At 36.1% G+C, this 14,609-nt stretch overlaps 1 protein-coding gene across 2 annotated transcripts in view; it reads left to right on the forward strand.

Moving 5' to 3' along the window:
• Positions 1–14,609, forward strand: part of LOC137265819 (SH3 and PX domain-containing protein 2A-like) — a 131,748-nt gene that overhangs the window by 33,201 nt on the left and 83,938 nt on the right. For both annotated transcript variants that reach the window (XM_067801281.1, XM_067801282.1), the window contains 2 exons: positions 11,161–11,237; positions 13,257–13,354. In XM_067801281.1, coding sequence (XP_067657382.1) covers positions 11,161–11,237; positions 13,257–13,354 — 175 coding nt within the window. The remainder of the gene's footprint in view (positions 1–11,160; positions 11,238–13,256; positions 13,355–14,609) is intronic.

The following is a 14,609-nucleotide window of genomic DNA, read 5'->3' on the forward strand; positions in this document are numbered from 1 at the left end:
TTCCCCTTTCTAGCAGACATGTGTTCATTTACCTGTATAAGCCCATGACGCTGCTAGCAGTTGTTATAAAAACACTTTAATACTTCTTCTCATTAGCACAGAAAGTAACCTCTCTTGTAAGAGAAGCTATCCTTTGATCATTACTGCTAAATTGATTGAAATAATAGGTACAGTACGAATTTAAAATGTAAAACGCACATGTGAGTCTTTTTATTACTGCCCATACGCGGCGCTTGCTGTGAGAAGCTAATTAATTTGCTGCGCATACGAGTCTCTCGGCCTTAAATGAGTTAACATATTTCACCGATAGTTGGGAATGATGACAAGTATAGAATATCTAGTTAATATTGCCCAAAATTAGACTGGAAGTGACATCACAGGAACTGAAAATGATATCATAACAACCGGAAGTGTAGTCATAACAACTGGAAGTGATGTCATATCATTCTGAAGTGACGTCATAACAACCAGAAGCGATGTCACACGATCAAGATGTAATCATGAAAGATCCGCTGTGATGTCATTAATATTACCTTTTACAAGTTATGCCAATTATCAGGAACCCAAATTACTCCATCATTTCCTGTATCTAGTTTATCTCACCTATATATCCCTTATTGGTGATGGGAATTTGTTCTTCAGAATTCAGTATTGCCAATCTATATAGAATCATATGCGTAGACAGCATAAACTAATTTATCATATTGCATAGCACAGACAATATACCTCATTGGGTATTACATTTAAGGGCATAAATATTCATTCTGGATAGGGGTAGGTATGAACATCCCGCTGACCGTATGTGAGATTCTAGCAATCAGAACCCCGGGGGAATGTTTATGCCTATAATTATGAACAATCAAGTATATTGTCTGTAATTATTAGTAACCTTGCCTCTGGGTAGTACACAGTACATCCACCTGGAAAATCATTTCCTTACCTCCCCACTGTATGTTCACAGGTTCTACTGCCATCGGAAAAAATGACATGGGTTGGTATTCAGTGACACAAGAACTATCTAGGAGGGTAATCAAGCGGGACCAGGGATTATCTAGGAAAGGATTACTTCCCTTTGTTATTAAATTTTCGTTTTTATCTAAGGGAGTCTGTAACACATCACCAAGTGATAGCGGAAAAGGCTATGACAACCCAGAGGTATGCTTACTAATAATTACAGACAATATACTTGATTGTCTGTTTTCTGATGTTCACTGTCACCCTGTATTCCCAAGGGATTCGCCTAAGCCTGCAGTTGCCATGGGAACATAGCAACATAGCAAGTACTTATATCTATTTCCCTGTTACAGTAGAACTGATGTAGCGTATGAACGGATATATCAAACAAATATAAAAGTCCTGTCAGTAGTCCTTCATAATGTCATTACAAGTATACATGCATAACGAACTCATGAGTAGGGAATTAATTGCTATAGCGAACTGATTTCCTACCCAGAAGACCCAGTTAATGACGTGATTTGTGAACTCACTCAGAGTCAGCTTGGTCTCTGCTCAGCCACTTAGAGGTATACATCAAACTTTTCCGCGTTGATTCAACATTGTTTGATGGTCATTAAAAAACAAAACAAACACATCATGTTTAAAAGCTTGACTGGTATACAGGTTTTCAGTCCACTCTCATCACTATGGCAGGCAAACATAAAGCTATCATCTTTGACACCAAGCTTCAGATAATTCAGGCTAATAGGTTCAGGTGTAAAATCTAAGAAAAACATTTGACATTCCAAAATCCACTCAGTTCCAATAACATGTTTTAGCTAATGTCTTTGAATGATAAATTCAAATTTTTAATGCTATGTCAACATAGAAGTATAAAGATTTGTTGCCTCAGCATATACATATCTCTAAATCTCTACAATCTAAGATGGCAGTCAAATGTGAATGATGAACAACGGATATAGCAAACTAAATGTCTTGGTCCCTTGGATTTCGTTATACCTGTAGAAAAACTGGGTTAAATTCTATCATAAGTACGGGGCATGGGAGTACATAAATGTATATTTCATCATTACATACCACGTATAGAATAGCTGTGTGTTGGTTAGTCTTGTAGCACATTGTTTCACTTGCGTCTGTTACGGGATAACTTTCCGACCGGGGTGACTGTTCATCATAGCGCTAGATAAGTTGGGTAGGCCACGTGGTTGGTGCTAAATATGTTGGGTAGGCTCTGATTGGCGGAGACATCCGTCATTTCATGAGCTCATTTTCATGCAGATATTTTCTTCCTTCTCCAGTTTACTCAACAGGTGCGCACACCCTTATAAGATTGCGGATTCGCAGACTTCCATCGGAGTACCAATTCTGTTTTCCGTTTTATGTACGTCATTAATTTTCATTTATGATTAAAATTTCCTAACTTTAGTCTACAGGCTCTATGGGATGCTTGTAGCATATATTACCCCCCTTGTGTACCAATCTTTCTCCAACTGCAGTGTCCTAGACTACACAAGGGCAGGGCATTTATTCTTTTCACGGTGGATCATTAGCCCTGAAGTGTAAACCAGAGCTCAGAGCCTAGATTTTTTAATTTCTCTTAGCACCAAGACAGTCGTAAGTCAATGTTTATGTATGGCACTTACGACTATCTTAACAGAAAGAGAGGTTAAAAAATCTAGGCTCTAGGTTACAGCAGGTCCATAGAAGATTCAGTGCCTTGAGATTTGTCAGTTTCTACACCAGCTGTAACTGCACCTCATGACCTTGCTGACACTCACTCTTGTCTTGAGTGAAATTGTATTGGTCATCAATCTTCATGTCAGAGGAAACCTTTGTCAGGTCAACATGAACGACATGCAATATGGGTATTGGTATGCAAAGTTCACAAACACATCATTAAACATAAAGAATTACATCAAAACTGTGAGTGTAGAAAAATAATGACTGTGAAATATATGCAACAGATCACTCCATTTATAAGTTTTGCACAGCTTTCTTGCAGCCCCTAAGTGCAAATATCTTACCTGAGTCATGCATACTGTTGGTTAATGACCCACTCTCAATGGATCTTTTATTACCCATGTGGTCAATGTATGGGTGGTTGCATAGTAATATTGCACTGGTATTGCGTTGACCTGTGTCTTAACAACTTGAACTGAGATTGTAGCAATTTGATTGGATAACCGATGACCTCTCAATTAGGTCACTTTGTAGTTAACTGTAGGAGGCTGTACGAGGTGATGACAACCACAGGCAAACTGTAGCACAAATGGGTTGCGCAGCATAGGGAAAATGACCAGTCTTCTTTCATGAGAGCAAAGTGAGCAAAGGTTGGCAATGTACTTTCCTTGCTTCTGTTCGAAAATGTTTTTCATGTCAAAATAGAATATCGCCACCATCAAAGGTATATACCCATTTTTTCACCTGGTTATAGTCTCATATTTCCAACTCCATGTTGAACAATTACTCATGTGAAATATTTTTTATTCAACATTTTAAGTGCAACTTATGGTATAACAGAGATCGTTCTTTGTCTCCATTCCCCCTTCCAGCTTCCGGTTCAACAGAGTGAAGGAACTGGAGGATATTATTCCATATGGAATACTTACAGTTACCTCCTCTGCTTCATTAGCACATTATGCCAGAAGTATTTTTATGTAGAATAAATGTTATGAAAATTCTTACAATAGCGACGACAGATCAGACAAATAAACTACATCAGGTTCATGATAAAATTAGGCAAGATGGTATTTCTTTTTCATTTCTGCTTATTCTTGTTCCGTCACTCCGTTCAACTGGAAGCTGACAGCAGTAATGGAGGCAAAGAACAATCTGAATACTCAAAGTGGCGTTTAAAATGTTGAATAAAACATATTTCATGTGAGTAATTATTTAACATGGGGTAGGAAATCTGACAGCACAACCAAGTGAGGAAATGTGAGTGTACCTTTGATGGTGGCGATATTTCCTTTTGGCATGAAAAATATTTTTCGATCCGAAGCGAGGAAAGTACGTTGCCAATCTTTGCTCGCTTCGCTCGCTTATAAGAAGACAGGCCATATTCTCCATGCTGCACAACCCCATTTGTGCTACAGTTTGCCTGTGTGACAACTGACATGCATCATGATGTCGTTTACCAAGGGGACAAATGAGAATGGCGTAGTGTTGATAGTACAGTGTGATGTGATGCAAAGTATGTACAACAGAAAACAATTCTTCTACAACCTCTTTATAAAACAAAAAACACTAGTTTGTCTAATCAATTGTTTCTGGAGCACTACTCAAAAACCATGAGATGCTTTATAGTCCAGTAGAAATAGACATGAAGTTAAGTTGACCTGGACATTTAATATAACACGCGAATTTGTGTCGTAAAATGATTTATAGGTTCCTGTGATGCTGAGAAAAAAACATCCAAATTCAGCCTTGAGCAAAAAAAGTTATGACCATTTGAAAATCTGCCTCAGTGATGTGTTGACATAACATCAGTTGTATGACTAAGTTTATCTGAGTTACCTCCTTTCTTAGCAACAGCCAAAATGGCTGACATTTTTGTGCAGTGAAGCAGTGAAATATGACATACAAGGTAAATACTGTGAGTTTTAAGAATGTCTTTCTTTAGGGAAATAGGTTTTGGCAGCTGTTTAAAACATAAGGCATTGAGAAATAACATCAAATTGTCACTTTTCATGAATGAAATTGTTAACATGTTCAATAGAATTCTTATTGAAATTACTGTCTCCATGTTCATTTAATATTATGCTTTTCCTACTGGTTTTTCGTGTGTTATGGTGATGGATTAGATGTTCAGGATGTTGTGTGGGACAAATCCAATCAAATCTAAAGTGAATTATTACTAGTAATTAACTGGAACCACTGTATAAGCTACCAATGCAATACTGTTAATGCTATTTTCTCTCCGACTCATTTTATATGATGAATGTGTCTGTTGATTATTAAATCTTTGAATTATTTGTGGTCAGTGATATTCCAAAACATTTCAAATATAGATTTTCAGTGAAAATATTTTTGTTCACTACACAGTACATGGCTACCATGCCTATACTGATGAATACAGATTTAGATACGCATATATTGTTCTGGTGTATTCTTCTTTTTGTTAAAAGGAATAGAATTAATTATCCCCCACCGCATGTTTAGCGCAAAACGGGCGATGTAGTATTAGGCTCCGGCTGGCCGGCCATATGTACAGTTTGGAATATCTTAAGAAACGTTGACTAGATTCTGTTCACATTTGGTACTAGGTTTATCACAGTAAAAGGTCATAGTCAGGTTTGGTGACCTTGACCTTCATCTTAAGGTCACAAGGGGACTTTTGCGATTTACCTTGTCAGTGAGATATCTCAAGAAACATTCACTGGATTTTCTTCATATTCAACACCAGTTCATTTTCAAGGTCACAGCAACTGTGTTTTTCAGGAGTTGCATCCCCTGGTCAAGGTCTAAGTGACACTTCAAAATATTTTTGTGTTTGAACAACTACATTGCAAGATATCAAGAAAGTTTGAAAGTAATGTTTCTTGACATTTTATTTCATCTTAAACTATGACCTTCACTTTCATTTCATTTTTAAGTTTTGTTTGATAATATGTGGCGCGGGATTATGTCACCTTGTGACAATGCTTGTTCACAAAGTATCAATGAAATGTTTTACCAGCAACATATTGTCCAAACAGTTGATTTCCAGGTTTTAATACTTCAAAAAATGAATAGAAAATATTACAGAATGCAGTAAGTGAGTGGAAACTGTGATCACTTTACCAAATTGTTCACCATTTCCAAAATACATCAATACAAGAAGTCACTTGCACTTAAACACTGTTGTTTGAATCATTCCTAACTTGAAACACCATTATAGAAGACTCATGACATGTCATGTCATGTCAGAAAAGAGTGCGTGCACCAAAACAAAGACATGGTGCATCTATTTTGAGTGGGTTAGTAAATGACACTACATCTACAGGTATGTACTCATTTATACAAATATTGTGGAATGACTGAATTTTTCCAGGGTTTCCCCTCACCATCAGATTGTTTACTGCTTCCTCTTGACTACATACTGTTTGATGATTCCCCTAAGTAACATACATTTTCTCATTTTTTCGAGGCATTTGCCCCCAAATGGTAATTTCCCCAAGACTGATTTTTCATTTGTTCATTTTACTAAATGTAATTTTATTTAAAATAATTTACAGTTTTCCCATCTTTTTTAGACAGTTTAACCAAGGTAGATTTTGGGTTTTCCATGGTTAACAGGTACCCCATATAAGATGATTTAGTTGTAACATTTGTCTGTTGTTCTAAGTGTAATTCTTCTTTAAAATATTTAACAATTTTCTCTTTTTCAAGGATTTTGCCCCAAAAGGTTGATATTGGTTGGGTTTTCCATGGTCAACAGGTACCCCATTTAAGTTTATTTAGTCATAAATTTTGCTTGTTATACTAAATGTCTGGGTTTCATGCAATTTCTACTGGACTAGTAGGACTTCTTAGAACTTTGATGAATTGTTTCCTGTTTCCTAGGCAACAAGTGTGACTTTGACTGTCCTTAGTGATGTGTTTATCTGGACCATATCTCAGGTCTGATGAAGACTTTTCATGGATAGGTAACCTTCTTTATTACAGTAAGTACAATGAATGTTCCAGTGTAGATGCTAACTCTGTCATCAAGCAAGTGATACACATTATGCACAAGAAGAATATAATACAGGTAGGATATCTGAGTCTATACAATGAGGAGGTTGGTGTACACGATTATGATATTACCGAAGGTTGTTGTGATTATAGAAAATATATGTGTAATAATCATGTAGCAGTAAAAATTGTGTGATGAAGATAATTAATCATGCCACTGTTGGGTGTAAAAGTCTGTTTAAAAGATTTTTTAAAAATGTCAAACTTTTCTATATTTTACAAAGTACAAAATAATGTTTGCAAAGAAGGCCACAAGTCCCACAGTAAAAAGAATGAATAAACTTCATGGTATCACTTTACCTATTTGATTCTTTTGCTTTCTTTAATCCCTTGGATCCTGAGTTTCTTTTCAGGCACACATGTTCATAAGGTTTTAAAAGTGAACGTTGTGCGAGAATTGCACTCATGTGGTCCTGGATCCAGAATTTGCTCTGGATACGGAGAGTGCGTTTTCATTATGTTTTGTTCACAGTGAACCAAACTGTTTCAGTACAAAGTTCCTTAATGTGAGCAGATAACTTTTGGTAGTTTCACAGTTTATAACAAAAGATGTCAATGTATACTACATGAGAAAGCAGGTAATAGCAATTTGTATGGCCCAATCCGATACAGTGGATTAGTTCTTCTATTTTTGCAGATCTGTTTTGATTTAATTTTGCATAATTTTGTTACGGTTAAGAATTTACTGAGACAAACAATGTAAGAAATCCCCTGTGAACCAGCAAAACAGAACAAGAACCAGCAAAACAGAAGGCAAGTTTATAGCATTCAGATATTATATTATTTAGCAACGAGAGAGCAAGTTATACAAAGTCACAAGTCAATTTCACAATATCGATTTCAAATCTAAGGCAAATGGGTCACAAAATATAATATAGCAAACTCACCAAAGTCTTAGTACGAGGGAGAAACAGTTATGTAGAATGTAAACACAGCGAGCGGTCTGACAGCAGTTTCAGGAGTTGACGGATATGTTGGCGATGTAACTCCAGTGAATGAATGTGAATGTGTGTCCCTCCCTTTTCATAACAGAGTAATAGCCATCTCTTCTAACATATTGAAATTACCGAAAATAATACAACATTTCTGCTGACGTCATGGCATGTTTAGTGCATTTTGTAACGTCAGAAAAAGACAACACTGGTTTGCTGATTAGTATATATATCTCACCTAATTTCCATTGACTGTGTAAAAAGGTCTCAGCTTCTATGTCAGAACACTCTTTACACAAAACATGAAATGAATGTTTTTACCATAGAAATAGTGTCCTGTATATGTGAACAATTAGATAGTTTTACTACTTATTGTATTGTGAGCAACATGCGCACCTGTACATGTCTGGCATCAATTTAGTGTAAATGAAAAATTATATTATACACCACCTAAATATTCATTGAATGTTCCGTTTGTCACGTCGGAGACCCGGGTTCGATTCCCCACATGGATACAATGTGTGAAGACCATTTTCTGGTGTCCCCCGCCGTGATATTGCTGGAATATTGCTGAAAAGCAGCATAAAACTAAACTCACTCACTCATTGAATGTTTATTTAGCGTGTAAACTTTTCTTCTTATGATTATGTAATTATTTCTGTTCATAAGTATGCAATGAAAGGTACAAAGAGATCGTTTTTTTAGTATGGAACTATTAGAATAAGGGCATAAAGTTCATCCAAATATGTCATGACCTAGTTTATATCTTTTAAAACAATTTTTGTATAAATATTGTTTGAGTTAGATATCTTGCAATCACAATATGTTTTAATCAACTTTGAATTGAGTGTATTATTGAACACAATGATAATGAATCATAAACGGTCAATCATATTTTGTAGTTGTTTTGTCTATAAAAATGACACAAACCAATTTAGGTATGTGTGCTTATACATTTCATAAAATGTATAATTCATTTTCGTAGGGTTGAATTAAATCACTGTTTATTAACATGTTCAAATGAAACTGCAATATCAATCCCAACGTATTGATTATTGTACATCACAGGAACTGAAGCACATGTTACAGTAATGGTGTAGAGTGATCATCACTTGTGTAGAGGCTTAAAATGTGATAAAGAATAAAACGTTTACCCTATATCCACATATGATATAGTGTTGAACAAGGATATATGTAGATACTGAAAAAAAAATATTCACTAAAAAATATCTGAACTGTACACAAAATATACATCATAATACTGAAAGTGCAATCAGAATGATAGGGCCATTGTGTTTACTCTTGTTCAACCAACCTTCACCTCAAAGAAATTGCCTACAAATGACTGATTTCTTTCACTGACAAGGGTACACATGGTTTTGTGAGGACTCTTCCCTTGATTCAGGGATTGTTTGTACATAAGTATGAGATGCAAGTAATCAGAATGATTCTGACAAACCTGATGCTGTTATATGTTTTTATCGTTTGCACTGTAAATAGCAGAAGAAGCCAGAAATGTTGATAAGCACCGTTGCTGTTCTGTGTGATTTTGTGTCATGGGGTCATGCTGCACGGAAAATTTGACAGTTCCTTATGAATTATCAAATGATTTCGGTGTATCTATTTTTAATTTGCTATTTCTTGCTACAATACTCTTCCGATTGAATATTCTAAACGTATTGAGCCAATGTAAGCAGTGATTAGATGGCTGGATGTTGGTAATGTGTACTGACCAAAGAGCAAGATACAATGATTCACGATACAGGTTTCTAGTACAATATAACTTTTAATTCTAAAGTAATGGGTCACAAATATATCAGCTAACCAAAGTCTTGGTTTTCAGTAAAACAGTTGTACTAAATGTTACACAACAAGTGGACTTGAATGTAGGTTGAACGCTGACAAAGAGGCAGACACATAACTTCAAGTGTAAGTCTGTGTGTGTGTACTCCATCAAGCCTCAAGCTAAGCCTCATCTAGGCGCAGAGCCCATTTAATTTTGGTGACCTTCACATAATTTTGAAGTACAGTGACACTTTGAAGATTTCAGCATGTTTATCTGCATATTAAGATTGTCAACAAGATACTTCTACAATGGTTCTGTCAACACATTCCTATAGTCATCGACTCATGGTAAATTAGCTCATGATTTTGATGAACATTACGTTGACGGAGACAAATGAATACGTTGATGAAGACGAAGGCATAGTTTAGTTGTTCAAACTTCTTTAGTTGGTTCCACAAGACATGACAAACAAGTATACATGAATGAGGTGAGCGGACTTCCAGCTCAACCTCAGGTCCTTTCCTATGAGCGGCATAATCCTGCATCATTGATGTGAGCATACCTATATATACAGCTTTTAACAACAATGGACAGGCAAAGATGCAACAGTGGACAGATAGAGAAACAATACAGTTGATGTGATGACAGACACAGCCAAGGGGGATGACCAATAAAGGCCATAAATGTCAAATACAGTAATTAATGGAAGTGACAAAGAGGAACAAGGCAGCTGACAAAACAATGTACTCTGCGGTAGTGATAAAGATTAAGAATGCAGACTGAATAATAATAACTACATCTGGCTACATAGTTTTCGGTCTTTAGAAATATTTGGACATGGTTGTCCTGAAGTAGGTACTGTAACAGTTCACTAGATTTTCTTCATACACTTTCAAGGCTTCTCTTCAATGTTTTTGATAATCAATTTCTTCATTACTATGTTATCCATATTCCCATCACTATGGCATTCATGTTTTAACAACTACAGTGCAAGATATTAAGAGAGGTCATGTTTTTGTTGACATTTAACTTCATCTTAAACTACTACCTTCATTTTCATTATTTTTTAAGTATAATTTGATAATTTGTGGTGGGGGATTATGTTACCTTAGTTACAGTGCTTGTATATACACAGTTGCTGATTCTTAAGCATTCCAGCTAAGTATGGAACCTTTGCGGTTGGCCTTGTATTTATCAACAGTCATAACACACACTAATGAATGGAAGAGTGTCTAAAGGGAGTCAACTCTAAAGTGCTACCTTAAAAGACGTGCTGCTAAAATACTATTACCATGATAGGATATGTGACCCATAATAACTATCACTCAAAACTCTAAACATTGTGACCCAATAATAACTATCACTTAATCAATAATAACACAAATTACTCTCATAATACACAAAGCAAGATTATGTACCTCTTCAGTTCTAACTAGTTTTTGCTAGGCATTGTATTACTTGCAAGCATAAAAGGTAACCATGGGTATTGGTCTCAAACACAGAGACAGAAAAAGCAATCATAGTTACTAGTAGAATTATTGATATTACGTCGTGGAATAAACAGTTCTCTCTCTTTCGCAAAAGGGTCGGCGGGGTAGCATCGTGGTTAAAGAATTCTCTCATCACACTGAAGACCGGATTCTATTTCATACATGGGTACAATTTGTAGGCATTTAATGCAAGGTAGAGATGAAGGCTCTTCTTTTTTCACATGGAATGTATACACTTTTTGGATAAACCATTTGAACCTCATAAAAATTACTTTTTCAGGAAAGATCCTATTTGGACGCAGTCACATCCGAGAGGTGGCCTTAAAACGGTTGAAACCTATTGATGAATACTGTCAGGTTAGTATGTATTCTATACTCCAAGTGCTTTAGCTTTTTCACAATTGACTGGTTTGCTATTGATATTGTCTCTTCAGGACTGAAATGGTCCCTGCAGGCAAAGATGTTTTGAAGACCAACTAATTCCCCGAAAGACCTACTGTTTATAGTTTCACTATATATTTGAAAAATATGTGCTGTTAAGGATTACTTGTGTACAGACAAGTACCCAAGACATAATAAATGTGTATACATGAAGGGAAAATGTGAGACTGAGACCTGTATTTCAAATCAGCTATTAATGGTAACTGTCAGACATGTCTGTATTTTCATACATATGTTGGTCTAAGTAAAACAAGAATATCAGGTATGTCATGTTAGCCACAGCAGCTGTTAAAAATAATTGAACTAAAGTACTGTCAAAAATAAGAAAAACCCTGTTTTGTCGCATTTATATCTACACTTAATGTAGTTAACATATAAAAATGTGGTTTATTGGGTTCTGTTCAACAATGTTTGCCCTAACTACTGTCTTACTGGTAGGGAGATAGGGAGAAAAAGGATTTTATTTAGGAGAGATTAGTGCAGAAATGAACAAATGCATCCAAATGACATGTTTGGAACAGACCATGACTTTATGCAAATTAGTGTGCACTGATATTGTATTACAAATGACACTTTTTAATTGCTTATTCTAAAATTTAATTTAGATTCATAATAACGACACCTGTCATAAAAAATAATATCTTTAATACTGAAACTATTAAGGATGTACCTACCAAGGAATTTCACTATCACTATAAAAGGAAACAGTGTGACGGGACTGGGTGTCACAGACAGTGGTTGGGGTCGGGCTGTGGGATAGAGATATCAACTGAGATAAGATATAATCCTCTAGGGAATTAAACTGGGGATAGCAAATGGCATGTCATAACAATTTACAAGTACAATACAGTCAAGTCAATCATCAGATGATCATGTCACCTATATTTTTTGAGACATTTAACAAGATGGCCGAATTAAGCTTTTCAATGGGTATCATACACTTGTACATATCTCAACATAAACTTTATGAAAAAAGACATGTAAAATATTAATCAGCAGATGACGCATATTCAACACATACGGAAAGGCATGAAATGTCTTTGAGATGGACCCTTGTGTCAACACATGCATTTAATGCCAGGTGAGTTGACATACCTGGCTGAGCAACCTTATTGACATCTATAGTTTGATCTGATCTATTGTTTTCAGCAGCTATTCATATTTTTTCTAAGTTTTGTGTGATTTTACGAGTAAACATGCTTTTCTTATTATCTTACTATGCATCCCAGATAGGCCGAAGTGAGTTTGCAATTGTCTGAATTTTAGGGATACACAGCAGCAGTGTTTTTTCTATTTCCATCAGTTTCTTCTAGTCATAACTAGTAGACATCTTCATGAAGAATATGTTTGCCATTGTGTGTGATATTGATGACTTTGTCTTCTTGTTTTTAGAACCAGTAAGATGAACCATTGTGGAAAACAAATGATATCCATGAAGTATGGAGTAGATTTTATCTACAGATGCTTGAATGTTCTGACATAACACAAGAAACAGCACAAAGCTGAGGGCGATGTCAATATGATGTCACAATATGAGCGAGTGTGGTTTTACACTGCTTATAGCAATGTTGTAGCAATATGACAGTGGTGGACACCAGAAGTGGGCTTCACATATTGTACCCATGTAACGAATCAAACCCGGGCCTTTGGTGTGCCAAACTAAACACTTTAATCACCACCCCTGTCACATCATCATGGCAACAACATATATTAATGAATAATATGCTTTTTGTGTCTCTTCTTTCAACTGATATATCAGACGTCTGTCTAAGATGTGTCTATTGTTCAGGGTCCACTTGCACAAAACTATCTTAGCACTACAATTACTGTAAGGCTTGACAATCACAAGCAGAACATATGGGTATCACTTTATGGCGCTTTCATGTTCTTTATACTCATATGATATTGATCAACTGAATTTGTTATCACTTGCAGTTACTAATTGACCTCCCGGAACAAATATCTCAGTGTGAGGATGTCTTGTCATTTTTTGAGGTTGAAGGTGAAGACCTGGAGCCTCCAAAAACTGAAGAGTAAGTTTTTGTCTTACTGGTTCATCTTGTTTGAACAACTTAAAAATGGTTTGTATGGGTGTATGTTGAAGCTATTTCTGCAGATTCTCTGAAACCACATTGTGAGTCATTTTCTCTAATATGTGTTGTCTTAAAATTAGGTTTCAAGGATGTTCAGGGTTACAGAGATATGGTCTTTCAAATCCAAATTTGGTCCTAACATCAGTTGCAAATATGTAGAAGTGAGTTACTGTACACCGTTTCAATATTTGTGTTTCAGGGGTTTAGAACCTAGTGAGAGATGTTAATTATAAGTATTGAGAGATGTTAATTATAAGTATTATGGAGGAGGTTTATCTATCATGAAACAGTGTTGTAACACAATCCCCTATATATATAAATATACACCTATCAAGTATGAAAAGTATGGTGATCCCTTGTCCCCAGAACAATGTTTTAAGCCTTTCAGCCAACATTAGTATCCTCATCGATGATTCAGTCAATTGTTTTGCGCATGCAGCTGATCTAGGATTGAAGCGCTTCTCAGTCGTACCCCATCGCTTCCAATCAGGGCGATCTCTTGTCTTGCACTTGACGCAGCCTTTCCTCGATGTGATGTCAGCTGATCTCATCATTATTGTCTACTTTTTCGAGTATGAGGTGTTTGGATCAGTATGAGGTGCTTTGACCAGATTAGATGTTTGTACCAGTATGAGGTGTTAAGAACAGCATGAGGTGTTAGGACTAGTATGAGGTGTGTGTGCTAGTATGAGATGTTAGGACCAGTATGAGGTGTTAGGACCAGTCCGAGGTACTTTGACCAGATTAGATGTTTGTATCAGTAGGAAGTGTTAGAACCATTACTAGGTGTTAAGACCATTATTAGATGTTTGGATCAGTATGAGGTGCTTTGACCCGATTAGGTGTTGGTGCCAATATGAGGTGTTAAGAACAGCATGAGGTGTTAGGACTAGTATGAGGTGTGTGTGCTAGTATGAGATGTTAGGACCAGTATGAGGTGTTAGGACCAGTCCGAGGTACTTTGACCAGATTAGATGTTTGTATCAGTAGGAAGTGTTAGAACCATTATTAGGTGTTAAGACCATTATTTGGTGTTTGGATTGGTATGAGGTGCTTTGACCAGATTAGATGTTTGTACCAGTAGGAGGTGTTAGGACCATTATTAGGTGTTAAGACCATTATTTGGTGTTTGGATTGGTATAAGGTGCTTTGACCAGATTAGGTGTTTGTGCCAGTATGAGGTGTTTGTGCCAGT

The sequence above is a fragment of the Haliotis asinina genome, chromosome 15 (assembly GCF_037392515.1).
Source record: "Haliotis asinina isolate JCU_RB_2024 chromosome 15, JCU_Hal_asi_v2, whole genome shotgun sequence".
Lineage (NCBI taxonomy): Eukaryota > Metazoa > Mollusca > Gastropoda > Lepetellida > Haliotidae > Haliotis > Haliotis asinina.